Raw genomic sequence first — 22,740 nt, 5'->3', positions numbered from 1 at the left:
GGGCACCTCTCCTGTGTGCCCTGGCCGGGAATCAAACCTGAGACTTCCACACACTGGCCCGACCGACACTCTACCGCTGAGCCAACTGGCCAGGGCTTAACTGTTGCTCTTTTTCAAATTTTTTTTCTTTTTTCTTTTTCTTTTTTTTTTTTAATGGTGGTTCGGGAGGGGAGATGAATGTCAGTGTTACCTAGAAATTGAAAAGGAAAAAAAATACCAAAAACCCAAAAACATTTTCGACCGGGGTTCTTTCCAGGTTCTAGTTAGATGTCCGCGGGCAGCCTCCAAGTTGTGGCTTATTATTGAGTAATACTTCATCCTTAGCACAGCCCTCGATGTGGGTCTCTTTTATGGCCTTTTTTGGGTGACTCTCTTACCAACGTAGCTGAAGCTTAGCCAGAGGAGGGCAGGGAGCTGTCTTTTCTAAAAGGAGCCAAGCCGGCTATCAGGGGTGTAGCAGTTTGGGGAGTAGAGGGGACACCGGGGACCAGAGGCGACCCTGCCTGGGCGCGAGCGCATGGGCCCTGGCCTCCATCAGTCTCGCGTTACCCGCCGCGCCAGTATGCAGTGGCTGATGTTGGGGGCAAACTGTGTTGCCCGCCCTGAACTTCGGGCTGTTTGGGAAACCTCATGAGGATGTGGGCCTTGACCCTCCACTCCGACACCTGCAGATGCACCCCTGGCCCGGAGGGGGGCAGTTCCTCCTTCACGCCGGCTTGTCCCAGCCGCTGGAGGCCAAGCACCTCCTTGGCTCCTTCATGGAGATGGAGGCATGCCGTGGTTCTCGCCAAGATCAGGCACCTTCTGCAAGTTCATTAAAAAATATATATATAATATATATATTTATATATATATTTAGCATATATATAATATATATGTGCTAAATATATTATATATATTTATATATATTTTATATATATTTATATTTTATATATATATTTATATATATATATTTTTATATATATGTAGCAATTTTTTATTTATTTATTTTTTTTTTCATTTTTCTGAAGCTGGAAACGGGGAGAGACAGTCAGACAGACTCCCACATGCGCCCGACCGGGATCCACCCGGCACGCCCACCAGGGGCGATGCTCTGCCCACCAGGGGGCGATGCTCTGCCCATCCTGGGCGTCGCCATATTGCAACCAGAGCCACTCTAGCGCCTGGGGCAGAGGCCACAAAGCCATCCCCAGCGCCCGGGCCATCTTTGCTCCAATGGAGCCTCGGCTGCGGGAGGGGAAGAGAGAGACAGAGAGGAAAGTGCGGCGGAGGGGTGGAGAAGCAAATGGGCGCTTCTCCTGTGTGCCCTGGCCGGGAATCGAACCCGGGTCCTCCGCACGCTAGGCCGACGCTCTACCGCTGAGCCAATATATATGTAGCAATTTAACAACTTAGCTACAAGGACAGGCAGCATCGGTGGTGGAGGAACAGAGCACGTGGCAGGAACGCCACTCCATCAGCCTCCAGGACGATCCCGGACATCCGTACCGGCCAGGTGGCCCCACCACCCGGTGTTTCATCACCTCTCAGTATTATGAGTGAGCGGTTCCATCGGCAGCTGTCTCCCTGTCCCAGAGACCAGCAGTGACCGAGAGTAAGAGGAATGGGGAATTATGTCTAGATTTCAAAACACCCATGCCTCTGTACCGTTCCCCGCCTCTGAAACCATTTGGTTTCTATAGACAGGCTTCCTTTCCTACTTAAAAAAAAAAAAGGCACCAAAAAAACTTTAATATATGTGTGTGTGTGTGTGTGTGTGTGTGTGTGTGTGTATGTGTGTATATATATATATATATATATATATATATATATATATATATATATGTATGTTTCAGGCCAAGCATAAGAAAGGGCCGTTCTGTGGGCCCACATCATATTCCAAAGCTATGTGGAGGCCAGTTTTAGGTGCTTTTAATTGAGCTGTGTCTTCGCACATGCCCTCCGATGTCTACCTAAGGGTCAAATCTCCTTGTCCTCACTCTTCTTTCGCGTGGTGGGTGGTGACTGGCTCGCCCAGCTGTCAATTCTCAAGAAGCAGAAACCGAGCGAGCCAGTGTGAGCGAAATCAAATCCCTCTGAAAAAGAAAAAGAATCAATGTGTAGTGAAATTAAGTCACTTGCTCTTAAAAGCAAAATGGAATCACAGTTTTTCATATTCATGGGACTGTTTCCTCCCTCTAAAGAGCTTCCTGTTCTAAAAGTCCCTGTGTTTTATGTTCCTTTCCGAGGAGAAGCAGCCGTAGACAGTGGCAGGAGGCGTGTAGGTATCCCACTTTGAGGGACCCACGGGTTGATTGGCCAGAATGTATTTATCCGGAGTCTTAAAACTTCTGTGCTGCAGAAAGAGCCCTTGTGTAGTTGATAGACGGTTCAGAGGCGTGGTGGGGGTCTTGTCACACCACCTGCCGTCGTGGGTGTCAGCTCCCTTTAAAGAGGTGTCCAGGATGGCCAACTGTCTCTCACATGCCCCCTTCTTGTCCCGTACACCTGGTTGTAGCATCCTTGCAGCCCTTGAGGGCTCCAAAGAGGAGTTTTCTGCTCCAGAATCATGTGTGTCCATCAAGATTTCTGCCCCAGCTCTGCCCCCTGGGCTCATCCCATGGTGGGTCCTTTGGTCATTTCTGAGACTCAGTTTCCTCAGCCAAAAACAGGGAAAACACCACCCCAGTGAGTGACATGAAGCTTCACAAAGCCCTGGGCCACACGTCTCCACTGAAATCCCGGTGCCTCTGCAGGCAGCCCAGTGGGATTTCAGGCCAGGCCTGCTATTGGCTCTTGTGCAGACCCCAGTCCCCACCTCCTAGGTTGGTCTGAAATCTGGGTTCCTCTCCCTAATCTGGGTCCCCTAGAATCTCACCAGCCCTGCTCCCTGGGGACCCTCACACACTAGGTTTCAGCAGCCATTCCCCATGAGATGGATTTCAGGTCCCCCTGCTCCTTCCTGGCTGGTCACTCTCTTTTCTTTGAAAGTGTGGACACCAACCCAGTTTGGGGGGTGGGCTGTCCTCTGACCCCTTGCTCTCCTAAGCCCCCCTTTGTGTGGTCTCAGACCACCTGACCTTTTTCTTTTTGGGCAGTCATAATACCACATTATCACATACAGAAATTACATCCAATTAAATCTCCTGTCTTCACACCGCCCACATTTGTGCATTTCTCTTTCTTTTTCTTTTTCTTTATTTGCACCCAAGGGTCCAAACACAGAAATCCCCTCCTGACTCATGCTCCCAGTTTGCTGATCTTTTCCGCCCTCACCTCTGTCATCCAGCACCTTTGCCGTCTGTCCCCTGGGAGCCTGTCGTCTCCGAGTGAGACGAGCCTCTTTGTGTCTGTCGCGGTTCCCAGGGTGCGGAGGCAGGGCGCACGGCAGGACTTAGGGAGACCTTCCTGGGGCCGGTCATTCATGGCCACCTTGGAGGGTGGATCGCGCATGCACCGAGCTGTTCAGATCTGTTGTCACGTTGCTTCACCTTGTCAACAAAGGTGTGACGAGATGTTGGCACGACCACCTTGACAGAATCTGACGTCCCCACAGTCAAACAATTTGAAAAATATGTACGTCAAGAAAAAAAAAAATCCAAAATCTTATTGGAGTTTATGATGGTGTCTGGTTCGTGAGTCACGGCTTCACTTTGCAGTAGTGTTGGTTTTATTTACTTTCTGCTATTCTGGGTCCGCCTTCAGTGGGTAATCCGGCCGGAGTGCAGGGAGGGGTGTTAGCCGTTGGCTTGGGTACTGGGCAGCTGTCAGGAGCAGACCAGGATCGAGGTGCTTGGTTGGAAGGTGGCCAGCTGATCATTTGAGGAGCCCAGTCCTGGCAGGACTGGCAGGAGGCTGGCAGCGGTGTCCCTGGGGTGGCTGTGCCGGCTGGTGGTAGACGCTCCCACGGCGCAGACGGAGGGAGTGCAGATGCAGAGGATGCTGGGTCTTGGTAAGAACCGCGGCCTGTCTCCGGAAGGAGTCCGGGCTGTGTGTGGCCTCCGGTGGTTCGAATGAGGAGGATGCGGGGAGGAGCAGCCCTCCTCCGGGGCAGAGGTGAAGCTGCGGGTGTCTGAGCCGAGTCCCACGTGCAGAAGTTGTAGCAGAGCGACAGTTCCGGGGAGGCAGGAGCTTGGGGGATGGGCGGGAGCGTGACCGAATGTCCCCTGCTTCTGCCACCGCCGTTTCCACAGTGGGAGCAGCCTGGATGTGCAGGTGTTTCTGGCTCTGTGAAGCTACCTGCCCACACCCCAGCTTAGCAGGTCCACACAGTGGGGGTGAGAAGCCCCCCTGTCTCCGTGCTCTTATCACCTGCATGCCGGACCCTCTGTTCCATTGCTCTGAGCACCAAGGTGCTGTGTGCAGTGGTGGGTTTTTTAGTAACTTCTGTTCCAGACCTCTCTTTGCCCTTCCCTGTCCTCCCTCAGACTCCTCCCTGCCCTTTCTTCTCCCCAAGCTCCTGGGACCTGGCTCCACCCGCTCCCTGCCGACCTCTCTTCTCAGAGTGCCTGCTGCCTGAGGCCTTTGGGCAGCCCCCTGTCCGGGCCTCGGAGATTCGGTGTGCGGTCGGTCCTGCTCCGTGCGATTGTTCTGTGTCTTGTGTATGAGCCGATTCACGTGGCGGCCAAAGGGGGCATGCTCTTTGGGTGGGCATCAAGCCCCTGGTGCTGGCTCTGTGTCAGGGTTGCTGTGGGTGAGTCTGGGGTGCGCCCTGGGGTGTGGGGTGGGATGGGCTTGGAGCGCATCCGGATGGCCGCTCTGTGCAGGCTGGAGAGCGTTGGCTTTGGCTCTTTGGTCCCCGCTACCGTTCCCAGCCCCTGGAAAGCGCACGTCAGTACATGATGGGAGTTTTGTAAGTATTCGTTGGAAGGGTGAATGCATTGAGTCCCAACCTTGTGTGGCAGTCATGAGGAAACTTGAGGCACAGAGCAATGAGCGACTGACCTCAGGCCCAGCCGTGGGTAGTCACTGATGGGATCAGGTCTTCCCTAGCCCCATGCTCCTAGCCTCTAACGACTGTCCCCTCCCCGGGCCAGATAAAAAGCCTCAGCAATTCAAGGGGCCAATCTTGCATCCCACATCCACGCAGAGCCATAGCACATAAGGAGGACCCACGAGTGGGATTCCTACGCCGACTCTCTGCTAGGGTAACGGGCTCACAGAAAGCGTCCAGGTCACTTAAGGAAACTGGAACATTGCTGCGCAAAGTCAAAACACTTCTGAAACGAGGATGTGAACTCGAACTAGGATGATGTAACATGTTCTACAAACGGAGCCCGTGAGCCAGGCGGGAGGCCGCGGGGCCGGCTTTTGCTGGGGAGGTTAGCCTGATTCTCGGCACAGTCCCGAGAGAGGGGAGAAGGAGAAGCAGGCAGGTGCATCGCCTGGTTTTCAGGTCAGGCTGCTGCTGCAGGGGTGTCTGTCTCCTCTGGAGTCTGCCCACACCTCCCCCAGGGCCACATTCACCCGTCGGAGGTTGGGGTGCTGGGCACCTACACTGGGTCCACCCGGGTGGGTGTGGGAGGCTGTGCCCCGGGAGGTGCATTAGTGTGGCCCCCACAGGGCCCGTGGGGGTCTGAGTAGGTGGTAGTGGGGGGGCATAACCAAAGGTGTCCAGTCTCGGTGCTCATTCATCAAACTGGGAATAATTAGAAAGCATGAGCGACTCTTATAGGGGCGCTTTTAAAGCATAGAGACTTCAAATATTGGACTTGCAACATTTTAAGACCAAAAAGGAATTTAGAATAATGGTCAGATCAGGCAAAGTTGTTGTTTTTTTAAGACCCAGGAAAACGTTGGTGCTCCTCCATTGGGACAAGCACAGCTTCATCCTGCACCCCTCTGTCTGGCTCCAGCACCTGTAGTGGGTGGGGACAGAGGGGTTTGTGTCCCTTCCAGGCTTGGAATTAATTTTGGGTTCTCATTTCTTTAGTGGCGAGGTAGGATGTCAACATTTTTATCTATTGATTTTTATAGAAAGAGGAAAAGAGATAAAGATCGATTGATCTGTTGTCCCACTTATTTATGCATTCATTGGTTGCTTCTTACATATGCCCTGATGTGGGATGGAACCTGCCACCTTGGCATATTGAGTCAAAGCTCTAACCAACTAAGCTATCTGGTCAGGACTGCTTTGTAAGTTCTTTGGCACATTGTAGCACCTGCCACATTGTAGCACTCAGCATAAAGGTTCCCAGCCCCTGAAGTCGAAATCCTCTGTGCACCGGAGTTGTTAGATTGTGATTACACTTATGTAGAGATGGCTCTTGTGGGGGGTGGGGGCAGTGAAGAACAAGTTGCATGTTGAAAATTCCACTGAATTTTGAATTTCTGTTCTCCACTTCACTCGTGTAATGCAGTTACTCACATTCTCATGATCGTGTTTCGTTACTGGAAGTGTCAGGTGGTAGAGCCTGTTGTCTGTGTGAGAGAGATATGTATATATATACAATGTAAACACATTCCCATTGACTCCTGAAGATAAAAGGCTTAACCTGAATTGGCTCTGTTTACACTTACTCAGAAAACTCAACTATAACAAATTCTACTCCAACAGTATCAGTGTTTGTTATCATAACATCATCTCCACCCTTATCTCTGAGTTTTTTGTTGTTGTTGTTAGTTACAGCCTACTGAGGAGGCTTAGTGGGAAAGAAAACCACACCACCATTTCCCTGAGCACGTGGGGGGTGTGCTCACATCTTGAATGACCAAGGAAGGGGACAGGACTGCAGATTTAGCAGCCATGGGAGGACCATGGGGCACTAAGGGACACACCCTCCCCACCCCATTTTTCTTCTTCTTTGCTATGTTTCTATTTTTTCCTTCTTCTTCTTTTCCAAGTGAGAGGAGGGGAGATAGAGAGAGACTCCCACATGTCCAATAGACTTCTGCATGTCCCCTGACTGGGATCCATCTGGTGACCCCTGTCTAGGGCTGATGCTCTGCCCATCTGGGGCCATGCTCACAACTGAGATATTTTTGGCACCTTAGGAGCCAGGGCCAATATGCTCAAATCAATCAAGCTATGGCTGTGGTAGAGGAAGAGAGAGAGAGAAGGGGGAGAGAGAGGGTTGAAGAAGCAGTAGGTCACTTCTATGTACCTTGATTGGGAATTAAACCCAGGACATCCACACACTGGGTCAACGCTCTACCACTGAACCAACTGGCCAAGGGTCAGAATTACTGCTATTTTTCTCTTAAAAATGATGATTTGGAAGGACATTTGTTGACTTGGTGAAAATGTAGTGAAGGAAATGTGTTTGGAAACATTCTATTATTGTCTGCTTTCATTTACCTTAAATTATTGATAGAGGAAGGATGATTGCTTATAGGCAGTATTAATAGGGATTATGTTTGTCTGCTGAGACGGGTGATGATTTTTATTACCTTTTTTTTTTTTGCTATTGCCTAACCTTTTAACAGGCCACTTTCTTGATTGAAGTTGGGATGGTAGACCTCTTTTATTCACAAAAATTGCATGTTCTTTATCTTTCTGTTAAGGTAGGCTTAATAGCTGCATTTCACTTTATAGCTGAAGTTTTGGGGAGACCACCAGCCCAGGTGGCCCTTGTCAGTTGGTAGCAGGAAACCTGCTTCTTTGGGTCCATAATTCCCAAGTCACTGGAAAGGGAACTCTCCAGTGTGGACTCGACTGACCGTTTGCTTGGCGTCTTTGAGGCTGGACACAGTAGCGAGTTGTTGATGCTCAGCTGTGAAGCCCTTTGTTCATTGGTTGGAGCCGGGGGTTTACAGAAGGGATGCGGTGCTATGGGCCCCAGCGGTCCTGGATTGCGCCCTTGACTCTTGTGTGTGCTCCTGTGGGACCCTAAGCTCTAAGCCGGGGTCTGCAAGTTCACGGGATGGGGGCGGCCCCTCCTGGGGTCGGTGAACGTGTTGCTCTGCACTTCCCGAATACCAGCAGATGGGAGGGCACCCCAGATAGTCAGCCTGCAGCTGCACCTCATGGCAGTCTGCGGTGTAAAAACGGTCCCTTCTCAATGGGGACATCGGTGTCCCGAAAACGGACCGGACGGAGGGTTGGGAAACTGTTTGGAAAACGACTTGCTTCTAACGCACCCCCGTTCCGCCCTCTGCCCTCTCGTGTCTCCGCAGTCTGCGGGCCCGGCATTGACATCCGCAACGACTTGCAGCAGCTGAGGCGCCTGGAGAACTGCACAGTGATCGAGGGCTACCTGCACATCCTGCTCATCTCCCGGGCCGAGGACTACCGCAACTACCGCTTCCCCAAGCTGACGGTCATCACCGAGTACCTGCTGCTGTTCCGCGTGGCCGGCCTCGAGAGCCTCGGCGACCTCTTCCCGAACCTCACGGTCATCCGGGGCTGGAAGCTCTTCTACAACTACGCCCTGGTCATCTTTGAGATGACCAACCTCAAAGACATCGGGCTCCACAACCTGAGGAACATCACCCGGGGGGCCATCCGGATCGAGAAGAATGCCGACCTCTGCTACCTGTCCACCGTGGACTGGTCCCTGATCCTGGACGCTGTGTCCAACAACTACATCGTGGGGAACAAGCCCCAGAAGGAGTGCGGGGACCTGTGCCCGGGGGCGCTGGAGGAGAAGCCCCAGTGCGAGAGGACCACCATCAACAACGAGTACAACTACCGCTGCTGGACCGCGGGCCACTGCCAGAAAAGTGAGTGACGCTGCCTGTGGCCGCCCCTCTCCTCCTCTCCCTTCTCCCCTCCTCTCCTCCTCTCCCTTCTCCCCTCCCCTCCTCCCCTCCTCTGCTCTTCTCCCTTCTCTCCTCCCCCTTCTTCTCTCCCTTCTCCCCCCTCCTCTCCTCCTCTCCCTTCTCCCCTCCCCTCCTCCCCCTCCTCTCCCTTCTCCCCCTCCTCTCCTCCTCTCCCTTCTCCCCTCCCCTCCTCCCCCTCCTCCTCTCCCTTCTCCCCCTCCTCTCCTCCTCTCCCTTCTCCCCTCCCCTCCTTCTCTCCCTTCTCCCCCTCCTCTCCCTTCTCCCCCTCCTCTCCTCCTCTCCCTTCTCCCCTCCCCCTCCTCCTCCTCCTCTCCCTTCTCCCCCTCCTCTCCCTTCTCCCCTCCCCCTCCTCCTCTCCCTTCTCCCCCTCCTCTCCTCCTCTCCCTTCTCCCCTCCCCCTCCTTCTCTCCCTTCTCCCCTCCCCCCTCCCCCTCCTCCTCTCCCTTCTCCCCCTCCTCTCCTCCTCTCCCTTCTCCCCTCCCCCTCCTCCTCTCCCTTCTCCCCCTCCTCTCCTCCTCTCCCTTCTCCCCTCCCCCTCCTTCTCTCCCTTCTCCCCTCCCCCTCCTCCTCTCCCTTCTCCCCCTCTTCTCCACCTCTCCCTTCTCCCCTCCCCTCCTTCTCTCCCTTCTCCCCCCTCCTCTCCTCCTCTCCCTTCTCCCCTCCCCTCCTCTGCTCTTCTCCCTTCTCCCCGCCTCCTCCTCTCCCTTCTCCCCCCTCCTCTCCTCCTCTCCCTTCTCCCCTCCCCTCCTTCTCTCCCTTCTCCCCTCCCCCTCCTCCTCTCCCTTCTCCCCCCTCCTCTCCTCCTCTCCCTTTCCCCCTCCTCTCCCTCCTCCCCTCCCCCTCTCCCTCCTCCCCCTCCTCTGTTCCTCTCCCTTATCCCCTCCCCCTTCTCCCCCTCTTCTCCTCCCCTCCCCTCCTCCCCTCCTCTCCTCCTCTCCCTCCTCTTCTCCCTCCTCCTTTTCCTCTCCTCCTCCATCCTCTCCCTCCCCCCCTCCTCTCCCTCCTCCCTCTATTTCCCCCTCCCCTTCCTCCCCTCCCCTCTCTCTTCCCTCCCTCCCCTCTCTCTTCCCTCCCTCCCCTCTCCCCCTCCTCTGCCTTCCCTCTCTCCCTCCTCTTCTGAACGCAGGGGTTCCCGCGGGGCGGGTGGGGATGTCTTGCATGTAGGACATGGCCTGCCTGCCGTGGAAGAGGGGGGTCTTGGATGGCTTTTTGTAGCATCTGGGAACTCAAGGAATGGAGGCCACCATGGCTGCCATAGCGGCCACTCGAGTCACATACTAGAAATAACGCACCCCACCCCTGGGCTAGGGGCCTGCCCACCTTCTGCTTTGAATCCCGGACAGGAAAGGTGACCTGGCAGGTTTGGACGTGCCTACGCCCTGCCCTGTCGAGTCTTCCGTCCTCGTCATGCAAGGACGTGCTCTGGTGCGGCGGGCCTTCCTTAGCTTGAACGCAGCTGGGAGGTAATTGAATAAAGGGGGAAAGCGAAGACCTGTTTCACCTCTGAACCCTGCTCCTGGTCCTCAAGGGTGCCGTACAGCGCTCAAGTGTCCTGGTTTGTGACGAGCGTGCGGGCGTGGGCCCTGGGCCCACGTCCAGGAGTCCGCGGCTCAGGCTGCACTCGCAGGGGGCGTGCGGCGAGGTGCACTTGTGCCCCAGCTTCTCCTTCCCGTCCTCTCCCTCCACCTCCCCGGAGAGTTGTGCAAATCTCATGAAACCCACTCGAGTGAGAAAAAACAAAATGGACATGTGATCACTGCTCTTGGGGGCCGGACAGGGAGGGGGTGATATTTTGAAGCTTCCCATGTATTTATCTACAATTTTCCCTTTAGTAGAACGGAACTTGCCTTGTTGCGATCAACACCTCGAGAGCCAGGTCGTTGGCATTAAAAGGACACTCTGGTCCCTGTTGCTTTCGGCGGTGTTTAGGCAGCGGTGGGATTACAATAATTTAACAACTGGTTCTCTGCCCTAACGACTGTTTCAAGTATAAAAACACAATTCTGAATGGTAGTTTATTATTTTATGCATTTAGTACTTAAGTAAGAACAATAAAAGAGGTACACAGAACTAGATTATGAGTTTTAAAATATTAAATAATACCTGACAGAAAACAATACAACTCTTATTTAAGGGATTTCCATATTGCTTCTTGATTGGTATCCTCACTTGCGATTTTTTTCACCTATGGACGGAGTGAACATTGCTAACGGGCCCTAATTAGAGTACGCTGTTGCACAAATGAACGGTGAGAAAGGGTAAGGAACGTGTAAACTTTGTATTTCCATGTTGGGCGGCTGCCCAGGCGCCCACCTTAGAACCCTGATGACAAGTGCTATTTTAACCACCAGTTCGCCGAAGTCAACAAAATATTAGATATTGGTTCTGCCAAATCAGTGCGCACCAGCTGAATCCCACCCCTGAGTTTAGGTACATCCGCCACCAAAGATAAAAAAAAGAAAAAAGAAAAAAGAAAAAAAAAAAAGAAGGTTCCGCTCACTGGTTGGAAGCCAGCATGTCGGCTATAAATAGCTATTCTTAATGGCTGGCCAGGTTAAAGATCCAAGAAGCCCAAGGCCTCTGGCTACTCAGGGAACACCGAGAAGTCCCACATTGATGGGCTCGCCTTGTAAAATAAGCACATCAAAGGCCATGTACTCCGCAGGTAGCTGTCTTACTTCCCCTCTTGCTGGGGCAAGGGTGCTCTCTCGACCGGCACTGGTCCAAGCTCCATGTCACTCCATCTGCGAGCATGTGGACATTCGGTCAGTAAGGTAGCGGGTCCCCGTTGACTGCTTCTGGGACTGCAGAGAGCTGAGACCGCTACCAGGGTTGCTCGAAGACTCCCCCCATAGACTATGGCGGGAGGAAGATGCTATGCTGGTCACATTTCTGATTGGTCAGAACGGCGCCCTTGTCATGAGGTCATCCGCTGGTGTGAGAAAACAGCAAAACAGGTACTTTTAAATGGTCTTGATATTTAAAGAAAAAGGCGGTGCTGAGGGAGGCCTTGGATGCTGCCTGTCTGAGGCAGCTGGGTGACCTTGACCTGCCAGCCCTTTCGAGCTGTGCCAGGCATCTTTACCACGTTCCTGAGCACCTCAGGAACCCGCTCAGGGGGCGTTGACCTTGGTCTCACTGGGGACTTTTGGCTGTTTCTGCCCGGCTGCTGGGTGAAGAGGCTGGACCAGGACTTCGCAGACTGTGGACTACCTGTCAGCGGCCCGTCTTGCAGCACTGAGTAAGTCCTGGGTGTGTCCTCCAGCTCTTAGAAAGCATGGCTGTCACCCCAGGGGCCGGCACGGCACCTGCTTTGTGAAAGATTTATTGTCAGGAAGATACGCTTCCCCCCCTTGAGCGGAGAACAGTGTGTAATAGTCCCGAGCAAGCCAAAGGATTCTGGGATTACGAAATCTGATGTTTCCCGGGTAATCCTTGTGGTCGTGGCTACCCAGGAGCCCTGTTGCGGCCGCCACCCCTGGCTCTCAGCTGGCAGGGCGGATCGGCCATGGATGGTGGCTCTCTGGCTCTTCTCAGAAGGAGTCAAGGCCAAGGGTGATGGAGAAATAGGAAAATCAACTGAAAGTCGAGGCTTGGCCCCTGGAGCTGTTTACTACTTCGTGCAATAGTTATTTGCTGAAGGCCAACCATGTATGGGGAGGGATGATTTGAAATCTATTGGAGGATGTGGTTTCAATCTCTTTTTCTTTTTAAAATGTTCATTTACTGATTTTTACACACAGAGAGAGAAACATAAATTTGTTGCTCCACTCATTTATGCATTTATTGGTTGATTCTTATATGTGCCCTGACCAGGGATTGAACCTGCAACCTTGGTGTATTGGGACAATGCTTTATCTAAATGAGCAACCCGGCCAGGGCCTGGATCCAGTTCTCTTGCTGCCTGGTGATTTTGCCTAAGTGGTGCCTGGTGTTTGCTTGCCTCAGGAGCTTTTTGATACTTGATTCCCCACTTCATCCTCCCCCACACAAAAAAATCCAGTGCCTTACAGCTAACTGGAGTCCCAAGTACTTTTCACCGCATCGGGGTGAGCAGCTCTTGCCCAGCTGCCATTGCTGTGTGGTGCCTGAGAAATCCTGGGCTCTGCAGGGACACCCCCGGAGACTGTGGGTCTGGCCCTGCTGGGAGCTGAATGCGTGGGTGCTGCACGCAGCCTTACTTCCGGGAGAAGGGCATCGGCTGGAGATCACAGTCCCGGAGTTGGTCGCTTTGCCTCCTGTCTTCAAGGGGAGAGGCCAGGAGCATCACAGACCAGCGCTTCCACGGGAGAAAGCCGTCCATGGCTCCCTTTAGAGACAAGAGGAGAGTCCTCCCGGGCCATCTCACCGATGGTGTCAGGGCCAAGAATGAAGGCCGGTGGGGAACAAAGACCATTCTCAACCCCCCCCCCCCACGCCCACTATAGGTCCTTGTCCTCTTGTCTATCAGACAGTCCCCACCCAGGCAGGACCGGTGGGGACTGCAGAGTCTCTCTGCGTCCTCGTTTCTCTCTGTATTGGTACGTCCAGCCACCAGGCAGAAGAAGGGGACTTGACCTAGTGTTTTGTCTGCCACCTGCTGATTGGGGTGAGGTGACAGCATGGTCCCTATGCCCCAAGCCCCCCACACAGGTGGCGAGTGTGATTTCGTGTTAGCATTTCTCCGCTTCCTCTTCCTTCACAAATGTTTTCTAAGCTACCTGGGAGGGGTGTTTCTTCCTGTGAAGTGGCCTCCAGGCTCCTGTTGGCTGTGGCCCTCCAGCTAAGGTCGGACCCGTGTTTTCAGGAGGGAAGCAGGGAGGTCTGTGGATCCTGGAGGAGCCAGCCGTCCAGAGGCAGCGGTCCGTGGGGCAGCCGCTGGCTTGATGTCATCGGTTGGAGCTTGTCTGTCACCCCCTGGAAGGCCCCTGCTCCAGTCAGCTGCTCCCAGCGCCGGGGACTCTTTATTTAGAAGGGGGTCACGTGCCCTGGGGCCTCCTCTCTCTCTGCCTTTTATAGTCAGGCATGGAGGTGTCCCTCTGTCCTTCCTGCCCGTCCACGCTTGTGACCAAGATGGAGAAGCAGTGTGTGTCCATGTTTCTCAGGGGCCACCTCATCTGCTGAGGCTTTGTTCCTGGCTCACTGTCCCCTCAGTAAGGTGTGACTCTTCTGGACTCCTGTCCGACGATGACGTTGGTTTTTAAATAAGGATCTCACCCCTAGAGAGAGAAAAGTCACTTCAGTGTGGCTCTCCTAGGATGACTTTTGCCATTCTAGGTATTTAGAAATGATCTGGGATTTCCTCCTACCTGACCAGTTAAACCTACTGGTAAGGTGTTTCTGGTTGATGCCCATTTCCTAGGAAGCCTTTCTCATTGGCGGCGTGAATACGTCTTCCTTGCTTTTCTCGCGTGTGCGCCAGTGCGACATTCCCAACCAGAGCAGGGGTGATGTGGGACCCGTGAGCTAATCTCGTCCTGGACGACCTTGTCCCGTTCTAGTGCACGGGGCTGGTTCAAGACGTAGGTGTTGGCTCAGGGCAGAGCTGGCAGCCATGACTTGGAGACAGGCCACCTTGTAGCACGCAGTGTGACTAGGGACCCGGGCTGTGGGAGGCAGCGTCTCTGAGCACCCTCTCAGGATGAAGTGCCCCTGCCCTCCCTGATGGGGAGGAGATGGGAGACAGCCAAGGTATTCAGAGAACGTCGGTGGCAGGAGATGTGATCTCTCTGTCTGTGGCACACAGGATATTAAACGGAGCAGGCATCTAGCACCGTGTCTGACTCGGGAATCTGGGTGTTAAGAAATTTTGGAGATCTTGGATGGAGAAGAACCTCAAGTGGCAATCCAAACTTGAGCCCCTCCTGGGTTCTAGTCGGGGTGATGCGTGAGTCTGAGCTGGATGTTGGAAGAAGAGCTGGGGTGTTGTCTAGTTCCAAATGGCCGCACTCGTCAGGCTTTGGAGAAACAGCCCATCCCAGCACCTAGCAACCATGCCAATGGCATTGCCGGCGTGGGCAGGGGAGCTCAGCGGGTCTTAGCTTGCAGGGGCCAGTTGTCATCTCCAGTCAAGGGGTGCTGAGGGCTTCTGGGGCTGGCGGAGAAACACGTGACTTTGGCAGGGAAGAGTGACCATGGAGGTAAGATTATTCTCCTTCAGCCTGGCCACTCTGCTGCCATTCTCAGGGTGTCGTGTGGGGCCAAGCAGGACATCTCTCCTGTTATACCCCCGACAGTATTTTGGAGTCCATGGGACATCACGTATCTGCTCCCATCCTCTGTGTGACTGGTTGTTGGTCACGTGTAGACAGCCCCATACCTGGAAGGTGTGATTTTTGTCCCCTGTGGACCATCACGGCATGTTAATATGGAAATATTCAAGAACATCTACCTGGCTACAAAATGAGATTAAAAAAACAACAACAACAACTACATTCCAGTATGGACAAGTGGCATCCTACGGCAGAGATCTAAGAACGGTGGATAAATTGTGTGCCCAGGTGCAGGGTCGAGGCCACCAGGCATCACCTTCCGTCTGTGACATAGGGATGAGCAGAGACAGAACTTGGGATACCTGGCACATAGTAGGTTCTCGGGAAATAGTAGCAGCTGCTACTCCTTCAGAAAACTAAAGCTAAGCTCCAACTAAAGCTAAGGGTAAGAAGGGCAGCCGTCTGAGATCTGAAGTTCCGAGCAGTAAAGCAGAGTGACCGTTCATGTTGGCTGTCATATCTGAGTGGTCTTTCTCCGTTGCTTTCTCTAAACTGCCAAAAATTCAATTATTATAAGCAGCACGGCACAGTGGAGGAAGGGCTATTGACTAATTTAATCTACATTGTTTCAGCTCTCGCCTCTGTCCAGATAAAGCCCTATCTTGAAGGAGCATTCAGTGGGATGCATACATCTGTATCAGGAAGCCAGCAGGCACTACAGTTTCCCTGTAAACTCTGTGTATTTGGTGATCATGCTGCATGAATTCATTCTGCTTCCAGACTTGGCGTGGTGGAGAATTTATGAACTCGCGACAAGATTCTTATTTGATACTGACATTAAATAGTATCTTTTTAAAATGTGTGTGTGTTTATCTTGCGGGGAGCAGTCAGGTGGTTACGGAGTGGACACCGTTCGGGATGAAGAAAACAAGGACGTACATTTTTATTTGTGACAGGTGCCCGTCTCACGTAGTCCAGGCAGCCTGCCCTCTGCTGCGGTTTCAGCACCTGCCTGTCGCTTCTGTTCTCTGGGTGATGCTGGCTTTGTGTGTGTGTGTGTGTTTGTAATACTAGCTTTGTGTGTGTATGGGTATAATGCTAGTTTTATGTTGTCTATGTGTAGATGTGTATGTGTGTATGTATGAATGAGTGTGTGTTTGTGTATGAGTTGTGTGTATGAGTATGAGTGTGTGTATGAATGTGTGTGTGTATGAATGTATGTGTGAGTATATTGTGTGAGTGTGTGTATGAATGTGTGTGTACGAACGAGTGTGTGAATGTGTATGAGTGTGTATGAATGAGTACGTGTGTGAGTGTGTATGAATGAGTGTGTGTATGAATGTGTGTATGAATGTGTGTGTGTATGAATGTATGTGAGTATATTGTGTGTGTGTATGAATGTGTGTATGAATGTGTGTGTGTATGAATGTATGTGTGAGTATATTATGTGAGTGTGTGTATGAATGTGTGTACGAATGAGTGTGTGAATGTGTATGAGTGTGTATGAATGAGTACGTGTGTGAGTGTGTATGAATGAGTGTGTGTACGAATGAGTGTGTATATGAATGAGTGTGTGTACGAATTAGTATGTATATGAGTGAGTATGTGAATGTGTATGAGTGTGTATGAATGAGTGTGTGTGCACACATACCGCTTTGTTCTCCCTTGAGCCTCTGCTCCCATGGGGCTGTCTTGCTCTGTTTCTCTCGCCTCCCCCCATCCGCGTTCCGGGAGACAAGCCCTGGCACAGTCCGTCACCGTCACCGTCACCGTCACCGTTGGCTCTTCCTGCTGCACAGGGGACCAGGCGGGTGGGGGTGTGCAGGAATGCCGGCCCCTCCCGGAAGCCCAGCTCCTGTGTCATCTCACTCTCTAACGGAAGTCGCTGTTCCTTTCCCCACCTGGCCCACAAACAGCCGCCTGGTCCACTCTCCTTTCTCCAGTGCCATTTTCCACGAAGTCCGCGTGGAACTGGGATGGGGCGTGGGCCGCGGGTGGGGGCTCTGGGTTGCCTGAGAGCTCGTGGCCTGTGGAGAGATCCGTGTAGACTGACCCGATGGGGAGCTGCCTGGAATGTTCTGCAGGTTCTTGTGTGGGCGTGTCTGCGGTGGTGGCGGTGGGAGTCCATGCAGGAGGTCCCACGGCTGCAACCCGGCGGCTGTGTGCACCCGAAGACCGTCCAGCCCTCAGCCTGCACCCTCTGTGTGCACCCCGAGACCACCTAGCCCTCAGCCTGCACCCTCTGTGTGCACCCCGAGACCACCTAGCCCTCAGCCTGCACCCTCTGTGTGCACCCCGAGACCGCCTAGCCCTCAGCCTGCACCCTCTGTGTGCACCCCGAGACCGCCCAGCCCTCAGCCTGCACCCTCTGTGTGCACCCCGAGACCACCTAGCCCTCAGCCTGCACCCTCTGTGTGCACCCCGAGACCACCTAGCCCTCAGCCTGCACCCTCTGTGTGCACCCCGAGACCACCTAGCCCTCAGCCTGCACCCTCTGTGTGCACCCCGAGACCGCCCAGCCCTCAGCCTGCACCCTCTGTGTGCACCCCGAGACCGCCCAGCCCTCAGCCTGCACCCTCTGTGTGCACCCCGAGACCGCCCAGCCCTCAGCCTGCACCCTCTGTGTGCACCCCGAGACCACCTAGCCCTCAGCCTGCACCCTCTGTGTGCACCCCGAGACCGCCTAGCCCTCAGCCTGCACCCTCTGTGTGCACCCCGAGACCGCCCAGCCCTCAGCCTGCACCCTCTGTGTGCACCCCGAGACCACCTAGCCCTCAGCCTGCACCCTCTGTGTGCACCCCGAGACCACCTAGCCCTCAGCCTGCACCCTCTGTGTGCACCCCGAGACCACCTAGCCCTCAGCCTGCACCCTCTGTGTGCACCCCGAGACCGCCCAGCCCTCAGCCTGCACCCTCTGTGTGCACCCCGAGACCGCCCAGCCCTCAGCCTGCACCCTCTGTGTGCACCCCGAGACCGCCCAGCCCTCAGCCTGCACCCTCTGTGCCCGGGACCCCGGGGAGGGGCCGCCCTGCCGTGCGCCTGCTCCCTCCTTGGCAGCGAGTCTGTGAGCCGTCCTGGATCTCCGGGCAGACACACAGAGCCTGGGTGGGTGTTAGCAGCTGCTGAGACCAGGGAGTGGGGCTTCGGATGAGAAGGGGAGGGAAGCGGGTAGGACTGCAGGGCCAAAAGGCACCATGAGGGTGGAGACTCACAACACTTCTTGGGCAGTCGTCGTGTTTGAATTAGAATTTTTTTTCACCCAAAAGGTTGTTTAGGGTGATATGGAGACAGGAAAACGAGTGAGATTCCCAGTCTCTGAAAAGGCTGGTTTGGTTCCTGGGGCTGTCACCCCAGTGCGATGTTGTCGTTCAGATGTCTTGACCTCTGGACGGGCCTCCTTATGCGTTTCCAAGTAGACGATAGTATTACGTCCTCAGACCGTACCCCAGCGAGGTGGTAGGGACGTACTTCCAGTCTCTCCCTCAGTGAACTCGCAGTTATTGGATTCCTTTGTGATGTGTCGGTCCTTCCGTTAGTTCAACTGTGTCGAAGAAGCTGTCGGCACAGGTTATATGCGGGGTGGCGGGAAACGTCCTCCGTCCTTTCTTCCACCCGCAAGGAGAGAGAGGCCCCGAGTCAGAGGGCCCTGTCTCCTGGTCACTCTTAATAGTTCCGTGCACAGCAAGGCGGCTCCAGTCAGGTGTCGCGGTCTAGATGACGTGGCGGCATCTCCTGGTGTCATTGTACTTCTTGCCCCTTCTTCCTCCGCCCCCACCTCGCTGCTGGCCGTCTTTCTGGGTTTGCCCTGGAAGTCGAGGGTTGAAGGATCTTGACGTCTCTGTTGTTTATGAATGAAATATAAACCGTTGTCTCAGAAGAAGAGTGCTTCTTCCAGCTCAGCGTATCTCCATGGACAGTTCTGATTTGTGGAGAGAAAACTCCTCCTGGAGAACCTCGCTGGAGGCCAGAGGCGGCCCCTGGGGTGGAGGGTGAACTTCCGGGCGCGCTCAGATAGAGCAGTTTTCATCGACAGGGAAGTGGAGAAAGCCCCCTCAGCGGGCGGCCGTTTTGAGAGAAGCTTGTTTCACGGGATCAGTTTGACGTCGGCTTTAGGAATGGCTGTACAGCGAGGACCGCCCTTCAGGCCTCCGCGTGGCGCGCCCTCTGCCAGGCATCAAGCAGAGGGCGTGTTGAAGCTTCAGTGACGGAGTTACTAAACGTGGTGTGAACACCAAGTCCAGGGACTCCAGACTCTCGGCCCGATCTGGTCCCAGGGAAAGGTTCATTCTCTTGGTTGAGTAGCTGCCACTCTCTGTTGCTGAAGACTGTGTCCTTCTCCCTCACGGAACAAGCCTGCGGGTATGGATCAGGAACCCTGGAAGAGCCGTGAGAAGGGATGCGCATGGTCATTAGCGGGGAGACAGTCATCGGGATGGTGTTCAGACCCAACTGTGGCTGGTCGATGAAAAGCGGGCGCTGTTTTTGTGAATGGTTTTTCGTGTGACCTGGTTCAGGCTCTGTTTCTGGACACGAGCCCGGCGTAGACATCGTGTGTTTCTAGAAGAGCAAAGGGTGGACTTTACATACTCCAACCCTTCCACTGCCCATGACGCTGGTTTCAGATTCCTCCATGATCTCAACATAAACGCACGCCTCTCGTCACTGCCCTGTCACCCCTGGAGCCGGCCCGGACCAGCAGGTGGCCGGACATCAAACAGCCGAGAAGACCGGGGCAGCCCTGCCTCATGGTCTGGTGGGATTTGCATGAAAGTCGTGTCCACGTGAATATCGTCGTCTGGAGCAGAAAGCAGTGCTGAGACGTTTTCTGCTACAGCTCAGCCGGGGGGGGGCCTGGAAGCCAGCCCCCTCCTCTCCCCGCTCTGCAGTCTCTTCACCCTCTGAACCAAGTGAGCCCTGAGTGTCCTTCCGGCTCTGAGCTTCCCTCTTGCCGAGGAAGGTGTCGGGGGGGGGGGGACCTGGGTGGATCCGCTGGGCCCTGGAGGAGGCAGACAGATGCGCTAGACTTGCACCGGCGCGAAGCCCTGGGCCTCTTTTGGACGGGCACTGCCCTCAGGGACAGGCTGGGGGAGGGCGGGCTCTGGGCTTCCAGGAGGTGGCCGTGATGTGCCGCTCCAGCGGGCTCCCCGCGCGCTTGCTGATGCCGGGCGGGAGGCTGATGAAGCATTCCCCATGGAAGGGTCCTAGGAAGCCATAAAAGTGGTTTGAGGAGGCGTCGAGAGGAGGCAACCCAGAGCTCAGGAGGATTTCTGCTGCCTCGTGTCTTTGAGGTGACTCTCGTCTGCCTCTGGCGGTTACCCATGCGCATCATCCATAAGCGCTTGGAGGAACGCCAGATAGCGCAGTGATGTTGCATGGATTGAAATTCATTGACAGCCTTCTTTTCCAGGTGAAGTAAGTATGCCTCCCTCCCCCGTCCAGAGTCCGAGCAAGCTGATAGATAGCTCAGCAAGAATTTTCGGCTCACCTGGCAAGGGACTGATGTCTGCAGGGGCCGCTGACGAGGGGCTTTGGACTCAGGAGCCCTTTCGCAGCAATCAGAGTGACATCTGCATCCGTTCTCTGCTGTTTGAGGGTCAGGTGTGTTCCGCTGTGATGCTGGCTGGCCCTTGGCCCTCTGGCTAGCTCTCACCGTGGGCTGAGATCATGTTCTTCTTCATGGTACTGTCTTAGCCGTCTCTCGCGTGTTTTTTAAGGACGGCTCCAGTCTGCACGATCAGGAGCCCTCCCAACTCCCCCCCCCCCCCCAAAGGAGGGCTCATGTGCCTGCAAGACGCTCGTGTGCCGGTGTGGGGTCATTGCCATGGTCTCTGCTCCCAGGTCAGTTCTCTCTGCTCTAGAGACCATCAGTCTGTCTTTCTCTAAATAGGTGATGAGTCTCTTGTGGGTTGAGGGCTTGGACCTGATTATAATTTTTGATTCTGTCCCCTCATAGCCCAAGGGGGGGGGGTGTCCATGGAGGAGGTGCTCTCTGCTGAGCCACCTACCATGTGGGCTTGGCCTTGTGTTGCATCTGAGTGGCTCGGTTCCCGTGGAGACAGGGAGGATGACCGCGTGGGAAGGGCAGTGTGTAGGACTCCAGACCGAGGGGGGAGCGGTCCTCGCTCAGAGCCGTGCTGGTGTGAGAGCGTAGCACCTGTGGACGTGGTACCTCTCGGGCTCCAGTCTTGCCTTCCTCTAGCCCCAGCCCTGACAGGCCCGGGGATTGGTAAAATATTTTCATATGACCAGCATGGGTCTAGCTGGGATGAGGAGACCAACTCAATATCCCTCGAGTTCTGGAGGGACGGCCCGAGAGGGGGGTCGTGAAAGCGCGTGGACCCCTCGGTGGCGGAGGCGCGCTCCAAACCTCTGTGGGGTCGTCAGTTACTTCGGGGTTCCTGCTTGTGCTGACGAGGCCTGTGTCTGCAAACCCAGGGCCACGTGCCAGGTGTGAGGGAATGTGTTACCTGCAGGTCGTTCCTGTCGTAGAAGGGAGACCTGTGATGAAGTTTGAACTGTGAGGAGCAGAATGTCCAGTCCTGGTGTGCCTGTGCCGGTTTTTCCCGCTGGTCACCCGGTGGCCAACATTTCCATCGGTCAGCTTCTGCTGTAAGTTCTACGCTAGGCAGCAAGAGATGAACGAATCTTATGATCCAGAGAGAGAGAGAGAGAGAGAGTAATTTGTGCTGTGTTGGGTTATGCCATGAGTTTCTGCCACAGGAGGAGAAGCAGTGACTGGTCTCTGAGACGAGAGGGTGGGGAGCTCCGTATCTGGGGCTCTGCGCGGGGACACGAGCTGCCTCCAGTGGAATGGAGCCCTTTTCACTGCGAGTGTCTGCATGTCCGCCCTTGCTCACTGCTGTTTGCCTAGCGTTGTCTACATGGCCCTCAGCTCATGAATGGGTTGTCCTCTGAAACTTCGCCAGGCGTGTGGAATGTGGCATAGATTGTTTCATAAATAGTAGAACTCTGAACGGTGGGTGAGGTCCTCGCCCCTGTCCCTCCCCACTCCCCCCCTCCCCCGCCCTCCCTCCTTCCCTCCCACCCCTCCCCAGAGCCTGTCTGGCTTACAGTAGATATCATTTCTATCTAACTCCTGCCCACAGCATTGGCTCTGTGTGTGTGTGTGTGGGGGGGGGGCTTGTTGAACTTGATCCCGGAGGGTGTCTTGTGTGGTAGCAGAGGCCGGGGCGGTGGTGGGAAGCTGCTGGTTTCTTTGTACTTGACGCCTGTTACCTGCCTGTTACCTCTCTGAGGGCTTGGCGCTCCCTAGACCTCTTCCAGGCTGGGGGGAGGGGAGCACAGCAGGTGCCTTCTCAGGGATCCATCAGTGGGACCGGGAGCCGGGACTCACCCCTCCCAGCTTCCGGCTGGTCGCCGGTGAACCCAGAACGTGTCCGCCAGGTGCCACGGGAGGGAGGTCAGAAGGTCCGAAGGAGCAGGAGTTGGTTCCTGCGTGCTGAGTTTTTGGTTTGTTGCTTACTCGAGTCCTGAGTGGTATGAGATAGGGACGTGTGGCCCCCGTCTGGGCTCGACGCCCTGCCCCGTCACCCGGGGCTGCCAGCCATGCAAGTTTCATGCCAGAAGGTTCAGGACGTGTGTGACGGTGTCCCAAACCAGAATACCTTTCTGCTCCTTCTCCTTCCTCCCCATTGGGATCTGAAAAGTTGGGGTGCTAATGTAAGCTTTTTATTTACGGAGACTTGTTCCCTGGAATGGTCAATGCGAACTGAAGGATTCCAGCACCCCCCCACCCCACCCCCCACCCCCCACAGTCAAAGAAACACCAAGCCTGTGGCTTTTGGCCTCAAGAAGTCGTGAGTCTATGTTAAGTAGGCAGACAGGAGCA

The 22,740-nt window shown here is 54.5% G+C and overlaps 1 protein-coding gene across 1 annotated transcript in view; it reads left to right on the top strand.

Moving 5' to 3' along the window:
* Nucleotides 1-22,740, top strand: part of IGF1R (insulin like growth factor 1 receptor) — a 220,963-nt gene that overhangs the window by 28,122 nt on the left and 170,101 nt on the right. Inside the window, exon 2 of the mRNA XM_066355414.1 lies at nt 8,095-8,640. Coding sequence (XP_066211511.1) covers nt 8,095-8,640 — 546 coding nt within the window. The remainder of the gene's footprint in view (nt 1-8,094; nt 8,641-22,740) is intronic.

This window comes from Saccopteryx leptura, chromosome 13 (genome assembly GCF_036850995.1).
Source record: "Saccopteryx leptura isolate mSacLep1 chromosome 13, mSacLep1_pri_phased_curated, whole genome shotgun sequence".
Taxonomy (NCBI): Eukaryota; Metazoa; Chordata; class Mammalia; order Chiroptera; family Emballonuridae; genus Saccopteryx; species Saccopteryx leptura.
This window is presented reverse-complemented; position numbering and strand designations above follow the sequence as displayed.